This window comes from Rhincodon typus, chromosome 7 (genome assembly GCF_021869965.1).
Source record: "Rhincodon typus isolate 14 chromosome 7, sRhiTyp1.1, whole genome shotgun sequence".
NCBI lineage: Eukaryota > Metazoa > Chordata > Chondrichthyes > Orectolobiformes > Rhincodontidae > Rhincodon > Rhincodon typus.
The window spans coordinates 67,306,213-67,323,549 of NC_063338.1; the positions used below are offsets into that span (position 1 = coordinate 67,306,213).

Sequence of the window (17,337 nt, forward strand, 5' to 3'; positions counted from 1 at the left end):
ACTTTTTTTAGCAGTTTAAAATTCCAAGAAGCAGTTTTCTCTTGTATGCAAGGTACCCATTTTATTCTCTCAATGCAAGTTTAGTGTTTTGCTCAATGAATGTATATAACTTGCCTGTGGCCTTCATTGCATGGTGTTGAGATGCTGTCATTATTAGAAATACTGAACTGAACTTTGTTCAAAGGCTACAGCTCCTGATGTCATGCTGTTTCCACTTAAAAGTAACTTGGAGGATACAACACTATTGTTCGGTGACTGGTTATTTAACTAACTGGTGGTACAGAGCCTGTTTAATTAAACAGCAGGGTACAATGAGGTATTAGTACAATGCTAGCTGGCTCAAAAGATTAGTGTTGGTATCATATTTAAACAAATGTCAACCTTGTATTCAATGTTGTCTTGTTTAAAACAGCTATTTCAGCAAAACTGGAATTCCCTTCCTAATAGCATTACGGGTCAACCCACAGCAGAAGGACTGCAGCGGTTCAAGAAGGCAGCTCACCACCACCTTCTCCAGGGCAACTAGGGATGGGCAAGAAATGCTAGCCAGCCAGTGATGCCCACATCCCACAAATGAATAGGAAAAAAAAAAAATTAGAGGCAACCTGCAATAGATGACAAGACCAGCCAAGGAGTTGGGTGAGGGACAATTTTAAGTTGCTCCATAGTTTAATGATGTCTCTACAGGATTTTCTCCAGTCAGTGCAAGGGTAAGATCAGAGGTCCTCAACCCCAGAAATAGACACCCAGCCTGGATCCGCCTGCCTTCACCCTGACCACACTCTCAAATCAATGTCACAAGTGAGTCAGTGACTTGTTTTCAGCAACTTGCACAGGACAGCTTCTTAACCCCTCTGCCAGAGACTCTGGCACTTCCATTATGCAGCAGAATACATCTAAGGACACCCCAAGCTACAAGACATCTTGAGTAGCAACATGCTTCCACCTCAGTTGCAGGTATAGAAGTGGTATTGCAGATGTATGGATATTAAGAAAAGACTTAGATGTACTTTGGATTCATATGTTTTAGACTTTAAGACTTTATTCTGTAATGATTACAAATAGCTATAGTGGTATTGATCATTATGCTTTTTTGCCTTGTTGGAAGGTATCAACTGGGGGAGACAAGGGCCTAGTACTATTATTACTAGATTATTTATCCAGAAGCTAGGTAATGATCTGGGTTCAAATCCTGCCATGGCAGATGGTGAAATTTGAATTGTTAAAAATCTGGAATTTAATGACACTGTTGCTAATTGTCAGAAAAACCGATCAGGATCACTGCTGTCCTTACTTGATCTGGCCTACGTGTGACTCCAGACACACAGCAATGTGGTTGATTCTTACCTACCCTCTAGCATTTATTGCCCAATCTAGATAGTGATGTCCATATCCCATGAATAAAACAAAACAAATTTCAGGGCTGTTCGAAGAGAATAGACAGTTACAAAGTTGATTGTTGAACAGTTTTTGATTCTTGGTTTTGCGAGTGAGCTGAAATTCTCTTGAGCTGTTTCCTTTTGACTAGCTTCCAGTACTCCGAGCAAGAGAGTACTTTTCCTGCAATGTAGAGATCCCTAATGAATGATTCTTTGACTTTCATAACACACTGGTGCTTGAACTCTGGCTCGTACACAGAAGCACTTCAGTCCAGTGGTACACATGGTCACCTTTACTCACTAGCATGTACTATCCCTGTATATTATTGAAAGGGGAAAACATCTGTTTGTCCAAATGTTATCTTTTTTAAAAACCTGTCATGTTCAGTCAGATTCACTCGAGATTACAGTTCAATTTGTACTGCATTTCTCCCTTTAAGAACTTCCTTGAAATCTTCAGGTGTGACATTCTGGTTAAACGTTCCACTTTAATGGCTATCTTAGCTAGGTTTGTAGCATAGTTCTTGGTAAATTACGTACTGTTTTGTCTGAAACCTGGAAGCCATTTGTGATATAGGGAATTATGTATTTATTTGTCACTCTTTTAATGCAAAGTTAAAAGGTCTTATTACATATAATAACAATTACAAGTCAGTAAGTCAATTAGTACATGAATAAACCAGGAACCTGTTAATGGCTAGTTAGGTTTACAAATATCATTTTTTCATTTCTTTGTAAAAAACCTTCGGATATCTGATGCATTTTTGGAAGTATCTGAAAGTCTTCTTGCCTGGCTTCTTTCTTTGGCTTGTTTTGCTGTTCTCTATAGAAGGAGAAAGTTTAGTTCACTGTTACCTTGAGAGACAATTAGCTAAACTTTTATAATTACAGTTTACAGTCACAGACATTTCAAATGAAAAGGTAGCAATGCTTACTGTGAATCAATCATTTGGTTTCCTAAACACTAGCTTTGTAAAACAATATTAAATGTGTTTCAATATTGAAACATTAAGGAAGCAGTCTCTGAATAAAAGCTTGGAAGGGGTCCAACGTATTGCTAATGTGCAGTTTTGTAAATTAATTGTCTTATGAAAAACAAGTGAAGAGGACATTTAGTCAAGTACCATACTGTATTAACTCAACACAATTTCAGTTACACAGCTGTTCCCTGAGGTGTTACCCTGCAACTAAAAAGCTTCTATCGCTCAGGAAACATCCAGCCAGTCCACATCCAACAAGCTGCTGTGAAAGTGTTGCTCTCACAACTTTCTAAAACATCTACATTCCAAAAGAATCATAGAATCCTTACAGTGTGAAACAGGCCATTCGGCCCAACAAGTCCACACCGCCCCTCCGAAGAGCATCATCCAGACCCATTCCCCTATCCCTGCATTTCCCATGTCTAACCCACCTAACCTAAACAGCCCCGGGCCCAATGGGCAATTTCAATGGCCAAGCCACCTAGCCTGTACATCTTTGGACTATGGGAGGAAACCCACGCAGACACGGAGAACACGGTGCAAATTCCACACAGACAGTCACGGGAGGGTAGAATCAAACCTGGGTCCCTGGCGCTGTGAGGCAACAGTGCTAACCACTGGTGTTGCACTCTCCGTGGAGACTGCTAATCCTTGAAGAGAAATTTGAACTTCCAGTTAATAGCTAAAATGATCATGTTATGATATATTTTAATATTTACTGCAACAAATAACAAAAACACTTAGACTAACCTTTTGATTTGTAGGCAATTTATACTTTGAACTATGCAGAGGAATGTTCTCCTTTCATATTCATCAAGACACATTTCACTGTTGGTAACAATGCGATGCCTCTCATTCCAGAATAAAATCTAGCATCCTCAGAGAATACATCTCTTCAATTAAAGATCATCTTCCCATCTCATCCAGCTGAGGTAGTTTGCAAAGCTAAGCAACATTTTCTGTCAGCTGACCACACAATTGGCATCTGTGATACTTGATTTGTATGGAAGCCTGTAACCAGACCTCAAAATTGGCTTCCTCTACATTCTTCCCATGACAAGGCAAAGTACATTAGCCTTGCATCCAGGTAGAAATGCTGATTAGCCATTCTTAACTCTAACTTTCTTTCATCTTAGAATTAAATCAACTGTTTACAACACAAGCAGAGGGGAGGCAATGGCCTCGAGCTATTATTGCTGGACTGTTAATTCCAGATATTTTATTGAATTAAAATTCCACCATCTGTAATGGCAGGATTTGAAACCAGGTCCCCAGAGTGTTATCTAGATCTCTGGATTAAGGATCTAATGATGACCATGAATCCGTTGCCAATTGTTGGAAAAACCCATCTCGTTCACTAATGCCCTTTAGGGAAGGAAACTGCCATCCTTACCTGATCTGGTCAACAAGTAACTCCAGACCCACAGCAATGTGGTTGACTCTGAACTGCCTTCTGGGTAATTAGGGATGGACAATAAATGCTGCCTAGCCAGCCAGCCTCATCACATTAATGAATAAAGGAACAGTTTACAATCCAATACTTTAAATATGTCTCTGGGATTATGGGAAATTCAAAGTCTACTCCTTGTAACTCAATGTTGCAATCATTTCCAACAACATGAATACCTTATAATCATCATCCCAGTAACAATCCACAATGCCCTTTAACCACTTAAACCCTGTTGGAAATCAGTTCACATGAACCCCGTTTTATCTTAAACTCAAGACAGTTCCAAAACATAAGTTTATGTTTTCATAAATTGTAACAATGGAGATTATGAAATGCTGATAAAGTGCAACACTTCCACGTTTCTCCTACTTTCAATATTCTCCTTCATGTCCTCAAAGAGTCCTCCCCACAAATGCTGAGGGAAGAAAACAGTAAAGGTTGCTTGTTGCTTGTTGAGAAAATTAACATGGTACTTGGGCAATAGTACAGAGCTAGAATCCTAAATGGAAGACCAAAGGGGTGGAAAACAATAAGATGCTAAAAAGGAGAGATAAATGCCAGAGGTAAATCTTTCCCACAAAGTTCTGGGAAGCTACTCGTATCATCGACAGCCACAGGTGAGGTGGCAGAAGACTGGAAGTTGGCTAATGTAGTGCCATTATTTAAGAAAGGTTGTAAAGAAAAACCAGGGAACTACAGCCGGATGAGCTTTAAATCAGTGGTGGGTAAGTTATTGGAGGGAGTTCTGACAGGTTTACACATGCATTTGGACTGCTTTGGGATAGTCTCACTAACTGGACAGTTTTTTTGAAAAGAATTGACACGGTTGATGAAGGCAGAGCATGAGATGTTTTCTATATGAACTTCAGCAAAGCATTCAACAAGGTTTTGCATGATAAGACTGGTTTGTAAGGTTAGATCACATGGGATCCAGGGGAGCTAGCCAACTGGATACAAAATTGGCCTGAAGGTAGGAGGCAGAGGGTTCCTTTTCAGACTGGAGGCCTGTGACCAGCGATGTGCCACAAGGATTGGTGCTGGGTCCACTGCTTTTCGTCATTTATATAAATGATTTGGATGTAAATATAGACTAGTAAGTTTGCAAATTACACTAGGACCTTGATCAGATGGGCCAATGGGCCGAAGAATGGAAGTTGGAGTTTAATTTGGATAAATGAGGTGTTGCATTTTGGTAAGGCAAACCAGTGTAGGACTTACACAGTTAATGGTAGGGCCCTGGGGAGTATTGCCAAATAAACAGACCTAGCGCTGCAAGTGCATAGTTCCTTGAAAGTAGAGTTGCAGGTAGACAGGGTGGTGAAAATGGTTTTGGCATGCATACTTTCATTTGTCAGAACATTGACCATAGGAGTTGGGATGTCATGTTGCAACTGTACAGGTCATTGGTAAGGCCACTTTTAGAATACTGTGGACAATTCTGGTCATTCTTCTTCAGGAAGATGTTGTTAAAATTGACAAGTGTGCAGAAAAGATTTACAAAGGATACTGCCAGGACTAAAGGGTTTGAGTTCTAGGGAGAAGCTGAATAGGCTGGGGCTTTTTTCCCTGGAATCTTGGAAGCTGAAGGGTGGCCTTATAGGAGGTTTATAAAATCATCAGGGGCATAGATAGGGTGAATAGTCAAGGTCTTTTTCCCAGGGTAGGGGAGTCCAAAACTAGAGGTAAAGATTTAAGAGGGACCTAAAGTGCAACTTTTTCATGCAGAGAGTGGTGCATGTAAGGAGCAAGCCACCAGAGAAGTGGTGGAGGTGCACAGTTGTAACATTTAAAAGGCATCTGGATGGGTGTAATAATAGGAATAGTTCAGAGGGATATGGGAGAAATGGGAACGATGTCTGGTCGGCCTGAACAAGTTACTCTGAATAACGTAAGATTGATTATACTGGCATTTTTGGACTCTAGGTGAGGCAAATAGTGAAAGGTATAGCCAGAAGCAGAGGCTTCAGTTGGGAGGGCTCTACCAGCCAGGTTTCTGTTAGGGCCATGATGTTGAATGCACAGGGAAGAATTCAGTAGACCAGCTCCCATGACATGTTGAGTCAGAAGGCTGGCAGGATTAGGATGGTGCATTTGGGGGTTGAAAGAGTCAAAAAAAAAATGCCATGATCATAACAAGAGATAAGAAAGTCAAAGTATATTGAAGGTTAGGATATAAATCTGGTAGCTTGTGGACTGGGAACCAGACAAAACGATGAGGAAAGCTGCTATATTGTTACTAAAAGCTAATTTTATGACTTGTGCCCTTTTGGGGTGGGGTAAGATACTTCCCATCCCTAAGTGGTCTTGTTTATATATGACATTCTTCTTAATCAGATAGGGACTGACAATAAATATTGCCTTGCCTTGTCAATACTGTTCATATCCCAAGAATGAACAAAGTTAACTATTCATCTCAAATGTAGAGTTTCTGATTTGTCTCAGGCATTTTTAAATTGCAAATTCACTATTTCTGCCACGTTTTGTGCAGAATCTTTGATCTCATCAGTAGTTTTAGCCTTTGGGTTGTGTGCAAAAACAGCCTGGTCACTGTTAGTTAAAAAAACCAAGCAAAGAAATTTCGTGTTTGCAAATTGCATATGTGTAAACTGCAGTCTCGACCAGCAAGAAGGACAGGGCAACAGATGCATGGGAATACCCGCTCCAAGTCACCTTGCAAATAACACACCATTCTGATTTGGAACCGTCATCATCCCTTCTATGCCACTGGGTCAAAATCCTGGAGCACCCTCCCTAACACCACCAAGTACTCCAGTCAATCAACAAGGCAGCTCACTACCACCTTCTCAGGGGCAATTAGGGATGGGAGTAACATGAATTTATGATTGAATTGGCAAGTTACACCTGAAGTTTCACGTTAAGCTGTGCCTATTTTTGCTGAAATTTCCTACCAATCTCATTAGTTTATGTCACAATAAAAAAAAGGACAGTAATATTTGTTAATCAGCTTAAACAGTCAGGGTCCAAGGAAAATTATGAACTCACAACAAGAAAATGTGTCAACTTGAGTGTCAGCCTATATATTATTCATACACATTAGCATAGCAGTAGATTCCACTGTTTTTTTTTGTTTCATCAGCACAATCTGGGTGAAACCAACACAAAGATAGCACAATTTTAAATACTAATTATCTGGATGGAAATCTTAAACTATAACATTACCAGTGTAATTTGTGCCCAGTTTTCCACATTCTTATTACATACAGAGTAGAAACTTAACACATGAAAAAGAAGAATAGTGTAGATACTGTATGATCTGCTCTGCGTTTCCAGGATTTTGTTGTTGTTTTGGAAGCTTATCTTGAAGAATGTGATTGTGAATGATTTTCAATGTTTAATGTGATTTATAATAAATCCTATAAAAATGCATGCTAAGAAACTGAACTTGGAGATATCCATTAGGATAAAAAGTTCAATACCCCCAAAAAATTCCCAAAAAGAATACTTTTTCTTGCTCCACCTAATGCCTTGATCTTAATTTTACACATTGGTTCTAATATTGTCGCAGGAAATCAATACGAACAGCTTTTTAATTGTTGTTTGGGGGAAGGGTGGGGAAAACAATACAGTTATTTAAATTTCATGGCATCAGCACAATAACTGCTTTCTAGTCTAAGGACAAGATAAATCTAATTGTACAGTCTGCAGCAGGATCGTGGATGACATCTGATATTTATTATTATTTCCTATGGCACCTGGTAGATGGATGGAGTGCAAATGTTAAGGCTTAAGTGCTGCTTAGTACTGTAAGCCAGTGCTTATATTACATAGTACCGTCTTAATAAGGCACAATATTTACATGTCACGTAACAAGAATACTTTGACTGACACAGTTTTTTGTTTCTCTTATCAATCATGACACACAGTCAAAAACCTGAGAAACAGGTGATAATTTTAAAAATACTATTGTGGGAAAGAAATGTGTCATCAACCATCAGATTAAAGCTAGACGAGTTTACTAACCTCTTTATGACAGACAGTACAGAGGGTCTGTAGGTTTTCAAGGGAGCATTGTCCTCCTCCACCAAAAACTGGTCTGATATGGTCCACTTGCCAGAACTGTCCCTCAGTTGGATTCCAAATCATGTCATTCAACTGAAACCAATGGATTATCAAAAAAAAAATCAGTTTTTTCACGGTCCAAAACTTAAGTAAATGTATCCTATTTCAGCAAAAATCACATTTTTAAATGAATTTTAATGCCACAACAAGTTATTGAAGAATTAACTTAAACTATTTGCAAATAAAGCTACTTTAAATGAAAGGGAGCATGTTCAATAACAGCATTTCTTTTGAGGAGATTATGTTATAGTAATTTAATTATTCCTGCACAAACATTACTGTAGAAACTAGGTCATGATTCAGGAGTGGGCTATACAGGGGCTTTGTGCATTTTCTAAAAAAAAATTAAAAGTGTTAGAGAATTAAATTATTTCAATGTATTAAAATACTCATGGCACTTCATAGGAAGACACTGATCCACTCCAGTAAATATAGGATCAGATGGTAAAAAGCTTATTCAAAGGTGGACTTTAAAAAGGAAGAAAGGCCAGCAGAGAAGTTTAAAGAGGTAATTCTAGAACTGAGGAACCTCAGCTGAAATTATAGCTATCAATGTGGAGCCATTTCAGTTGTACTCAGGGCCAGACTTATAGTTGCAGGGATATCTTGGAGAGTTGAGGAGTGGAAGAACAAAGTCATGGAGGGACTTGAAAGTCTCCCCTTGGGATTTTAAAGTCAAGGTATTACTTAACCGGGAACTAATGGAGGTCAGAGTGCATTGGTGATGAATGAATAGGATTCGATGTGATAAAGTCCAGGGGAGGGATAGAGACGGTGGTTAAGTGAAGGAACTTTTGTGAGGACCAAAGACATTAATTATTAGCAATACCAAAAATCAATGAGCAAAATTTCCGTCTGTTATCTTGTACTGGATGTTGGAAAAATGGCTAAGTTTAGGGACAGCAGAAGAGTCAAATAAGGCAATGCTGAGGTACAGCTAGGTGTTGTCAGTGTACATGTGAAAATAGATGCAGTGTTTTCACATGATAGCACTGAAACACAGCATGTAGGTGGACCACAGCTATTTATAATCTACAGTAACAATAGATAAAGTGACAACAAGTAGTGTTATCATTAGCAAATCTGGATACAAAGCTTGGTGGGAATGCAAGCTGTGAAGAGAACATAAAGGCTGCAAACAGATATAGGCAGGTTAAGTGAGGGGGCAGCAAAGTGATCGACGGAGTACTTTGGAACATAGGAGCAGGTGTAGACTATTCAGCTCTAACTGCCTCTGCCATTCTCGATCATGGCTGATCGTCTACAAAACCACCATATTTCCATACAATCCCATATCCCTTGTTGCAATTAGTCAATAGAAAGCTATTAATCTCTATCTTGGGGTATATAATGACTGAGCTTCCACAGTCCTCTGGGGCAGAGGGTGAAAATGTTTACTCTCATATCAGTCCTAAATGGCTTGCCCTTTATTCTGAGGCTGTATCCCCTGGTTTTAGACCCAAAGCCAAGGGAAATATATCAGCTCAGAATTTACAATGCCCAGATATCGCACTCTACAGAAACCCCGGCACAGCGGACTCAGATTTCCTAGGAAATCGCAGATTCTGCTCAGCAATTCCCCTATTCTGGAGCGCTCTGAAAAGTATCCAATCAAATCAGAGACTTTGGAGGGTTCCACTGCAGTTAAGTAAATAGTTATCCAGGAAGAGTTCAACAATTAAAAACCTCATCCAATTTCTGGTTAACTACTAAACTGCACCCCCTCCCACCCCAAACACAACACATGTCCCCAAATAGACCTCATTTGACCCCTGACCTTCCAACCCCCTCCACCTCCCAGAACCTGACACCCAGCTTGCCCCACCCAGCTGACTTAACACCATTTCATCTCCCCATCCAGGGCCCATCACCCCACCTCCTTCTTGCCCCAACTGCCTGCTACTGGACTTGACACCCCACCCCCACAGAACAACGCATGCATGCACCCTGACCTACCCTAAATATTCCATTACTTACCTGGCATCCTTCCCACCCTGCACCCTCTTATTCAAACCACACACTTTACATACTTACTCTTTCACAGGAGCTGTCAAAGTGATTTAAATGTTCAGTATGATAGATAATCGCAAAATACTGCAACTACTGCTATGCGAAAGCTGGCATGGTTTAACATCCCCCTGATATCCTACACTAGAGGGACCTTTGGATCTAAAGCTCGCTGCAAACTTCTAAAGGAGCCTTGATTAGATTGTGTTGATTGGAGCTCTTAATTAGTATAGAAAAAGAGGAACACAGTTGTAATCTGACACTGATTGCCAATCCTTAGAAAAAATCAAGCCCATCCTTTCTGCACCTACATTGTCGATACCTTCAAAAATATTCTAAATTTCTCAGATTACTTCTCACTTTTCTAAACTCCAGAAAATGTAGGCTCGGTATCCTCAATCTTTCCTCAAAGGAGGTGGTGGCATAGTGTACTGGACTAGAATTTAGAATCCTAATCTAATTTTTTGGGGGAGAATGATTCAAATCTCACCATGGCAGCTGGTGAAATTTAAGTTCAATAAAAATCTGGAATTAAAAGCTAGCCTAATGGCAACCATGGAACCACTGTCAATAGTTGTAAAAACCTATCTAGTTCATTAATGTGCTTATGAGAGTGAGGGAGTGAGAAAGAGGTTACTCATTTCAGGGTGGTGAAAATCTTCTGCTTTAATACCAGATCCAATTGCAAGGGATTATCAACTCCAAATGGAAGATCAAAACAACTGCACAAGTTACAAATCTTTCTCCTCAATTTTAGAAACCCCAAACACTGACTGAAAAGTCTGAGAGAATAAAGACCACAGCAAATAGGTTTCACAAGATAGATGGACAGCATCTTTAGCAACATTGACTAATGATATGTCCCACTCTGTAGTTACATGCAGCAGACAGGAAGGGGCAATTGGCATGGTACAGGCAGGGATATGAAATTAAACTCAATGCAGAAACATTTTGTTTTATCTAGTCCTGAATATAATTTGTTGTACAATAAAATGCAGGGCAAGCAAACACTGCAAATTAATTTTACGTGAAGTAAAACAAATTAACTTGAATTCTTGCAGTTACCTGATCGAGGGAAAGCTGTGACAGCCATGTATTTTCAAGTAGCTCTTTCCGGTGGGTTCTCTGTGTATCACGGACACAAAGAAACAACTGCTGTGCATCAAGGCCACACTGCTGGCAGATTCCATGCTCAGCTTCAAAAACCTTTGATCTCATGTAGCATCGATTGGATCGAACCAAAAAATCTTCCTGACATTTTTGGGAGCAATATCGTGTATCCCAAGCTGTAGATTTATGATACTTGCTGACCTGGGTTGTTGGCTGTTGACAAGCCAGGCAAAGAGGGTTTCCTCCCTCATTCACAGCTTGTACATAGCCAAGTTCCAAAGAAATGCCAGCTACTTCATCAGTTAAAGAAGTCCTGTTGCTGATTTTATTTTCAATGCTTTCGCTTATGTTGCTGAAAGAAAGACGAGCACAAATGATATGCACATATTTTTAAGGATGAGTCGAAAATGTATTCCCATCTTTAAAGTGAGCTAGCTCTTTGTAAATATGACTGTTCTAAAATGTATTAATCTTCTGTGCTCAAATTTGATTCTAAGTCATGGTACGCTCTGATACCTATAAATTGATAACTGTTTTCGGCTCATTCTGCAGGCATGGTTATGTCGTTATGTTGTTACCACATTTATACTTTGTTGTTTAAATTTTACAATGTTAAGTGAACATTACAAATTTCAAATGTTCAAGCAATTTCTTTTAAGTACAATTGCATGATTTTGATACTCATTGCATACTGGATCATACGTAGAGGCTCACAGTATGAACACTTCAATCATATTTACATCTCAAATTAAATAATTACATTTGGTGGATTGCAACAATATTTCAAATTGAACATTTTCAGAAAACTGGTAGAAAGTTCATTGCAGCAATGATATATTTCAGCCTGAAAACGCCAGTGAAAAATATCTGATGATCATTCAACAGTGCAACTAATTCCTGCAACAGTAAATGAAGCGTGTAGTATAAACTTCCAACAATTAGTATTACTCAAATGACAACAAGAAGCTAAATTGAGATTTTTAAGATAAGAAAAGCCAGATGGTTGAGTAGACAAATGTCTGATATAGCACAACAATTTAATGCATGTTTATAATTAAAAATTTTGCAGTTAGTTTTATAGTGTTACAAAATGCCATTTTGTTTAATTGTTGTATTAACAACATCAATTATATCTGATTCAGTTTTTATATACAGCAATTATTCTCTTAAAATGAAGTGCCTTTCTGGCAAGTTTTTTAGTTATTTCTTCAGTGGTGAAATGCTACCCAAGAACTGTACCATTTGTAAAATGAACCATTTCCATCTCTCAATGGTACACCATCTACTAAACAGGAAACCATAGAGACATACTTGTTCAGATTTTCCTCACTTGGTTGATTGGAAGTTTTGATTTTAGTCTTGTTCTGAAATGTATTCACTCTTGCTATTACTCGCACAGTTCCTCCTTCACTTTGTGCCTTATTTAGAGATACAGCAGCTACATCATCTTTTGTTATAAATCTAAATAAAAGAAATATTTCATACAGATTTTCAGTAAGGCATTTCATTTTTATTATTGGAAAATAAGGAAGAAACATTAAAGTAAACAAACTAAAACAAATATTTTTAAACGTCTTCAGTTTTCACCTTTTTTTAAAATTTCATTTTAAAAATTTAGTGGATAGGAACTCAGGAAGATTAGAAAGTGAAATAATCCAATGACCAGACAGTCACCAAAACCGCAGCATTAATCTCTTAAGTAAAAACTAAAAAAAACTTGCAGATACTGTAAATTAGAAACAAAAACAGAACTGAGGAAGGGTCACTCAACCCAAAACGTTAACTTGGATTTCTTTCTAGAGGTGCTGCCAGATCCGCAGAGCTTTTCCAGCAATTTCGTTTTTTGTTTGAGCATTAATGTCCTTCACTGAGAAAGGACTACCATTTTAAATTAATAAAGTGTGCTACATCATGCACAAAGTAAATTGTACAAACTTCATATTCTGACATCTTTGTTTCAATCTTAAATAACTATGATGTCACACTATTAGGAGCATTCTAATAAAATCTTACCTTTTTGTACAGCTTTGTCTATGTTGACCTTTTAATATGTTTTCTAATGCAAGAATAGGACTGCGGAACATCTGACCACTCTTCCTAATTATTCTTTGTTTCATAGTAGACAAGCTGAGCCATTCTCGTACAAAACGCAGAAGCTGGAAATTCAATTAAAAAAAAGTCATGGGGTCAAGATGCAGATTTATGCAGAGCTGGAGGTAAAGCAAACTGTTATAATGGTAGATTCAGTTTCAGTGGTATATACACCCTCTGACCCGATCCACTTGGACCCCACTCCCCCCACAGACATGACCCTGACCCAGCCAACCCAACAGCCCATGACATACTGTGCATTCCTCACTTATCTAACAACTTACCTCTGTAGCTTCTTAAAGAGACTTTGGAACTTTAAACCCTGGAAAAAAGCAGATGCTATTGTACTAAAGGGGCACACGGTTTGGTTTCCAGCACTTACCATGCACAGTTTTGGAAGTGTCCCACAGTAAGGGCACTCTATGCTCCTTAAGAGGCTCAAATCAGAATTTTAAGCCAGAAATGTGAAGCATCAGGACAAAGTAAGTTTAAGAGTAGAGTGGCAATCCAACTGTGACTGGCAGTCCCCGGAAGATTTTGTCCAATGTCAGCTAAAATTAACTTTTGATTCAATATGCAACTGTTAGCACCATTTTCAATTGAAAATATCTTTAATTATTTTCAAATATTCAGGCTGATGAGCAAAAATGATAAGCCAATGCTCGCTGGATGTATTCATGGTTCAGAAGATTGTGGATTCAAGTTTGATCTCAGAAACATGAGTGCATAATCCAGGCTAACACTGTAGTGCTGTCTTTTGAATGTGATATTAAATTAAAGACTAGACTGTCTACTCAGATTAACATGAGATCATAGTAGAATATTTGAATGAAGGAGTTCTCCTGATTTTCTGCTCTGTTATTAATCCACAAGAACAGATTATATGGTCATTATGAATACCTTATATTATTATAAATGGAGATGTTTGCTGATGATTATACAATGTTCAGCACTATCTATCACTTCTCAGATACTGAAGTTGTCCATGTCCAAATGCACTAATAAAATGCAGGTTTGGGCTGAAAACTGGCAGAGAAAAAAAGAAAAAAAAAAAAAAATTGCGATAACATTTAGATTTGGGCTGGTTTGACATGCAAGATTTGTGTTCACATTAGTGGCAACAAGTGTCCGCCACAAGACAGTTTCCAATAACGTCCCTTGACATTTAGTTTCATTTCCATTGCTGAATCTCCCACCGTCAACGTCCTGAGAGGTATCATCAACCAGATGCAAAATGGACCAGCCACATAAATACTGTGCCTATAAGAGCAGGTCAGAGTCTGGGAAGTCTTGATTCCTCATAGCCTGCCTGCCACCTACAGGGCATGATTCAGGAGTATGATGGAATACTCTTCACTTGTCTGGATGGGTGTAGCTCTAAGAACACTCAAGAAGCTCAATAATATCCAGGACAAAGCAACCTGCTTGACTGGTGCTCCATTTAACACTTTTAACATTCACTCCCTAGGATACAGTTGCAGCATCATATGCAATCTACGAGATGCACTGCAACAACTCAAAAGGGTCCTTCCCTCTGGAGGTTAAGGGCAGCAGATGCATGGGAACACCACTTTGTGTACATTTTTCCCACAAAATCCACACAATCCTGCTTGGGAAATCTTGCTGCCCCTTTGCTGTCACCATGTCAAAATCCTGGAACTCCCTTCATAGCACTATGGATGTACTTATATGAAATGTAGTGGTTCAAGAAGGTTGCTCACCATCATCTTCTCACAGCAATTCAGGAATAGCAATACATGTTAATGAAAGATGCAATGCTCACGTGCTGCAAATGATTTTCCTGATACTTCAAAAGCTACATAAATGCAAATTCTTTCTTTCCATTTGTTAGAAGTATTCAGCTACAGTTGTTTATAACATTTACCACACTTGCAATTCAATAGTTAATTATTTAATAATTTTTTTTATTCATTCATGGGATGAGGGAGTTGCTGGCAAGGCCAGCATTAAATGCCCACTCTTACTTGCCCTTGACAATATTATAGTAAGAGGCCTACTTGAACGTCTGCAATTCATGTAGTGTAGGTGCACCCACAATGCTGTTAGCTAAGTGGCTTCAAAATTCTGACACAGCAACAATGAGGGAATGAATTAATTTGTAAGTAGCCTTGTTTCCACATGTCTGAAGAACACTGCATCATACTTTAACTGTTGCACAGTATTTCCGGCAGTTTAAGGAAGTGTACTTTGTCAAACTCAATTTTATTTACACACTTGTATAAGCATTTCACACTCAAGACATGTAATGAGATTCAGACTGCAGCCAAGTTACTATTATACTTTACAGGATTCTGATAATACCCGACATACAAACTAATGCATCTTAACAAAAAAAAGTCTACAAATATATTCTATTTTATTTCATAAAATTTAACAACGACTTACCACAGCACGATTTTCTTTCCGGTCAAAGAACGGTGGCAAATCCTCCCAGTTTTCTGACTTCACATCCAAAGGAATAAAATTGCAGTTTAAAGGTTCTCTCTCCTAATAATACACAAATAGTGGAAACCATACACCTGAATGCTTCAGTACCACACACTGGCATTGAAACTAATGAAAATAACACGCTTCCCATAAAATTCAGTAGAAATAAGTACACTGAAAGTTGTACGAATAAGACCGCTTCAGCACAAAGCAATTCAATGAAAATGTAATCTACAATCCTAACAGTTCAAACTAAAACTTAGTTCAAGATCATATCAAAACAGCAAAATAATATGTGGCACATTGTTATATTTTTCATTGACAACATGCCAGAACTGCACCAGGCAATGCTAATGTTTCCTACTCTGTTTTAAATGGTCACACCCCTTTATTTTTAAAACTAGACTCCTAGCTCTAGTTTGGTCTCACCTATATAATTGAAAACTAACCTCCCTACTCTTGCTTGCCTTGCCCCTTGCAATGAACCATAACATTCTATTAGCTTTCCGGATTTCTTTTTCTACCTGCATGCTAAACTTCTGTGATTCATGGACTAGGACACACAAATCTCTCCACATCCTCTCACCATTTAGATAATGTGCTTTTTCAGTCTTTCTGCCAAAATGGACAATTTCACACTTTCCCACATTATATTGCACTTGCCAGATATTTCCCACTCACTTAACCTATTTATATTCCCTTATAGAATCCTAATGTCCTGTTGACAACTCATATTCCCAGCTATCTTTGTATCATCAGCAAATTTAGCTGGCATACCTTGGAACCTTTCATCCAATTTTTTTTTTTAAATTCATGAACTGGATGAGGGCATCACTGGCTAGGCAATATTTATTGCCATTCCCTAATTGCCCAGAAGGCAGTTCAGAGTGAACCGCATTGCTGTGGGTCTGGAGTTACATTTAGGCTAGATCAGGTAAGAATGGCAGTTTCCTTCCCTAGAACACATTAGCAAACCAGATGGACTTTTATGACAATTGACAATGGATTCATGGTCATCATTAACTTCTTAATTCCCAATTTTTTTAAAACTTGAATTCAAATTCAACCATCAACGGTGTCAGGATTCGAACCAGGGTCTCCAGAACGTTATCTGGGTCTCTGGATTAAACAGTCCAGCAATATCATCACGAGGCCATCGCCTTTTATCATTTATTTAAATAGTGAAACCCTGAAGTTCTGCCTAATCCAGTCATAAATGATGGTTAAAAGTAAAAATGTGATGCTACAAACATTCCCACCCTCAATGATCAGTGTAAAATATTAAAGGATCTGAAACATCTTAAGCCAGAAATGCTAAAACAACTCCAAGAAAGTGCTGAAGGTGGAATGCTATGGATTCCAAAAGCATTCCAGTTTTGGCACTGAAGATTTGCATTGAAGAACTAGCTGCACACTTGACCATAATATTTCCAGTACAGTTACAACATGGACATTTTCTCCCCTTTAACTCATTCACTCTGTTGCCTTAAAATCGAGTGTGAAACTCTGGAAAACTTTGACAATAAGAACGTTTAAGATTTGTTTAGCCATCTCTATTACTGTTCCTACCTTTCCTCCCCAAACAAGCCAAACCTGGAAGATTTCAACTGTCAAGTTGGACTGTTTTCACCTGCTTCCACATTCCATGAAAATATGAAAATAAATCTACGCTATTTCATTTAGTTTAATTTACACTACTAAAACAAGTAGAAAAAAAATGGGTGAATTAACAGAAACAGAGTACAATGACATTGTTTTGGTGGGAGGGCTGCATGTGCGTTCAGTAGGGGAA

At 38.5% G+C, this 17,337-nt stretch overlaps 1 protein-coding gene across 6 annotated transcripts in view; it reads right to left on the reverse strand.

Annotated features, from left to right (window-relative positions):
- Positions 1-530: 530 nt before the first annotated feature.
- Positions 531-17,337, reverse strand: part of zranb3 (zinc finger, RAN-binding domain containing 3) — a 125,136-nt gene continuing 108,329 nt past the window's right edge. For all 6 annotated transcript variants that reach the window (XM_048598941.1, XM_048598943.1, XM_048598942.1 and 3 more), the window contains 6 exons: positions 15,504-15,605; positions 13,020-13,162; positions 12,318-12,467; positions 10,962-11,358; positions 7,791-7,922; positions 531-2,202 (listed from right to left, as the gene is read on the reverse strand). In XM_048598941.1, the coding sequence (XP_048454898.1) occupies positions 2,104-2,202; positions 7,791-7,922; positions 10,962-11,358; positions 12,318-12,467; positions 13,020-13,162; positions 15,504-15,605 (1,023 nt within the window). In that variant the 3' untranslated portion in view covers positions 531-2,103. The remainder of the gene's footprint in view (positions 2,203-7,790; positions 7,923-10,961; positions 11,359-12,317; positions 12,468-13,019; positions 13,163-15,503; positions 15,606-17,337) is intronic.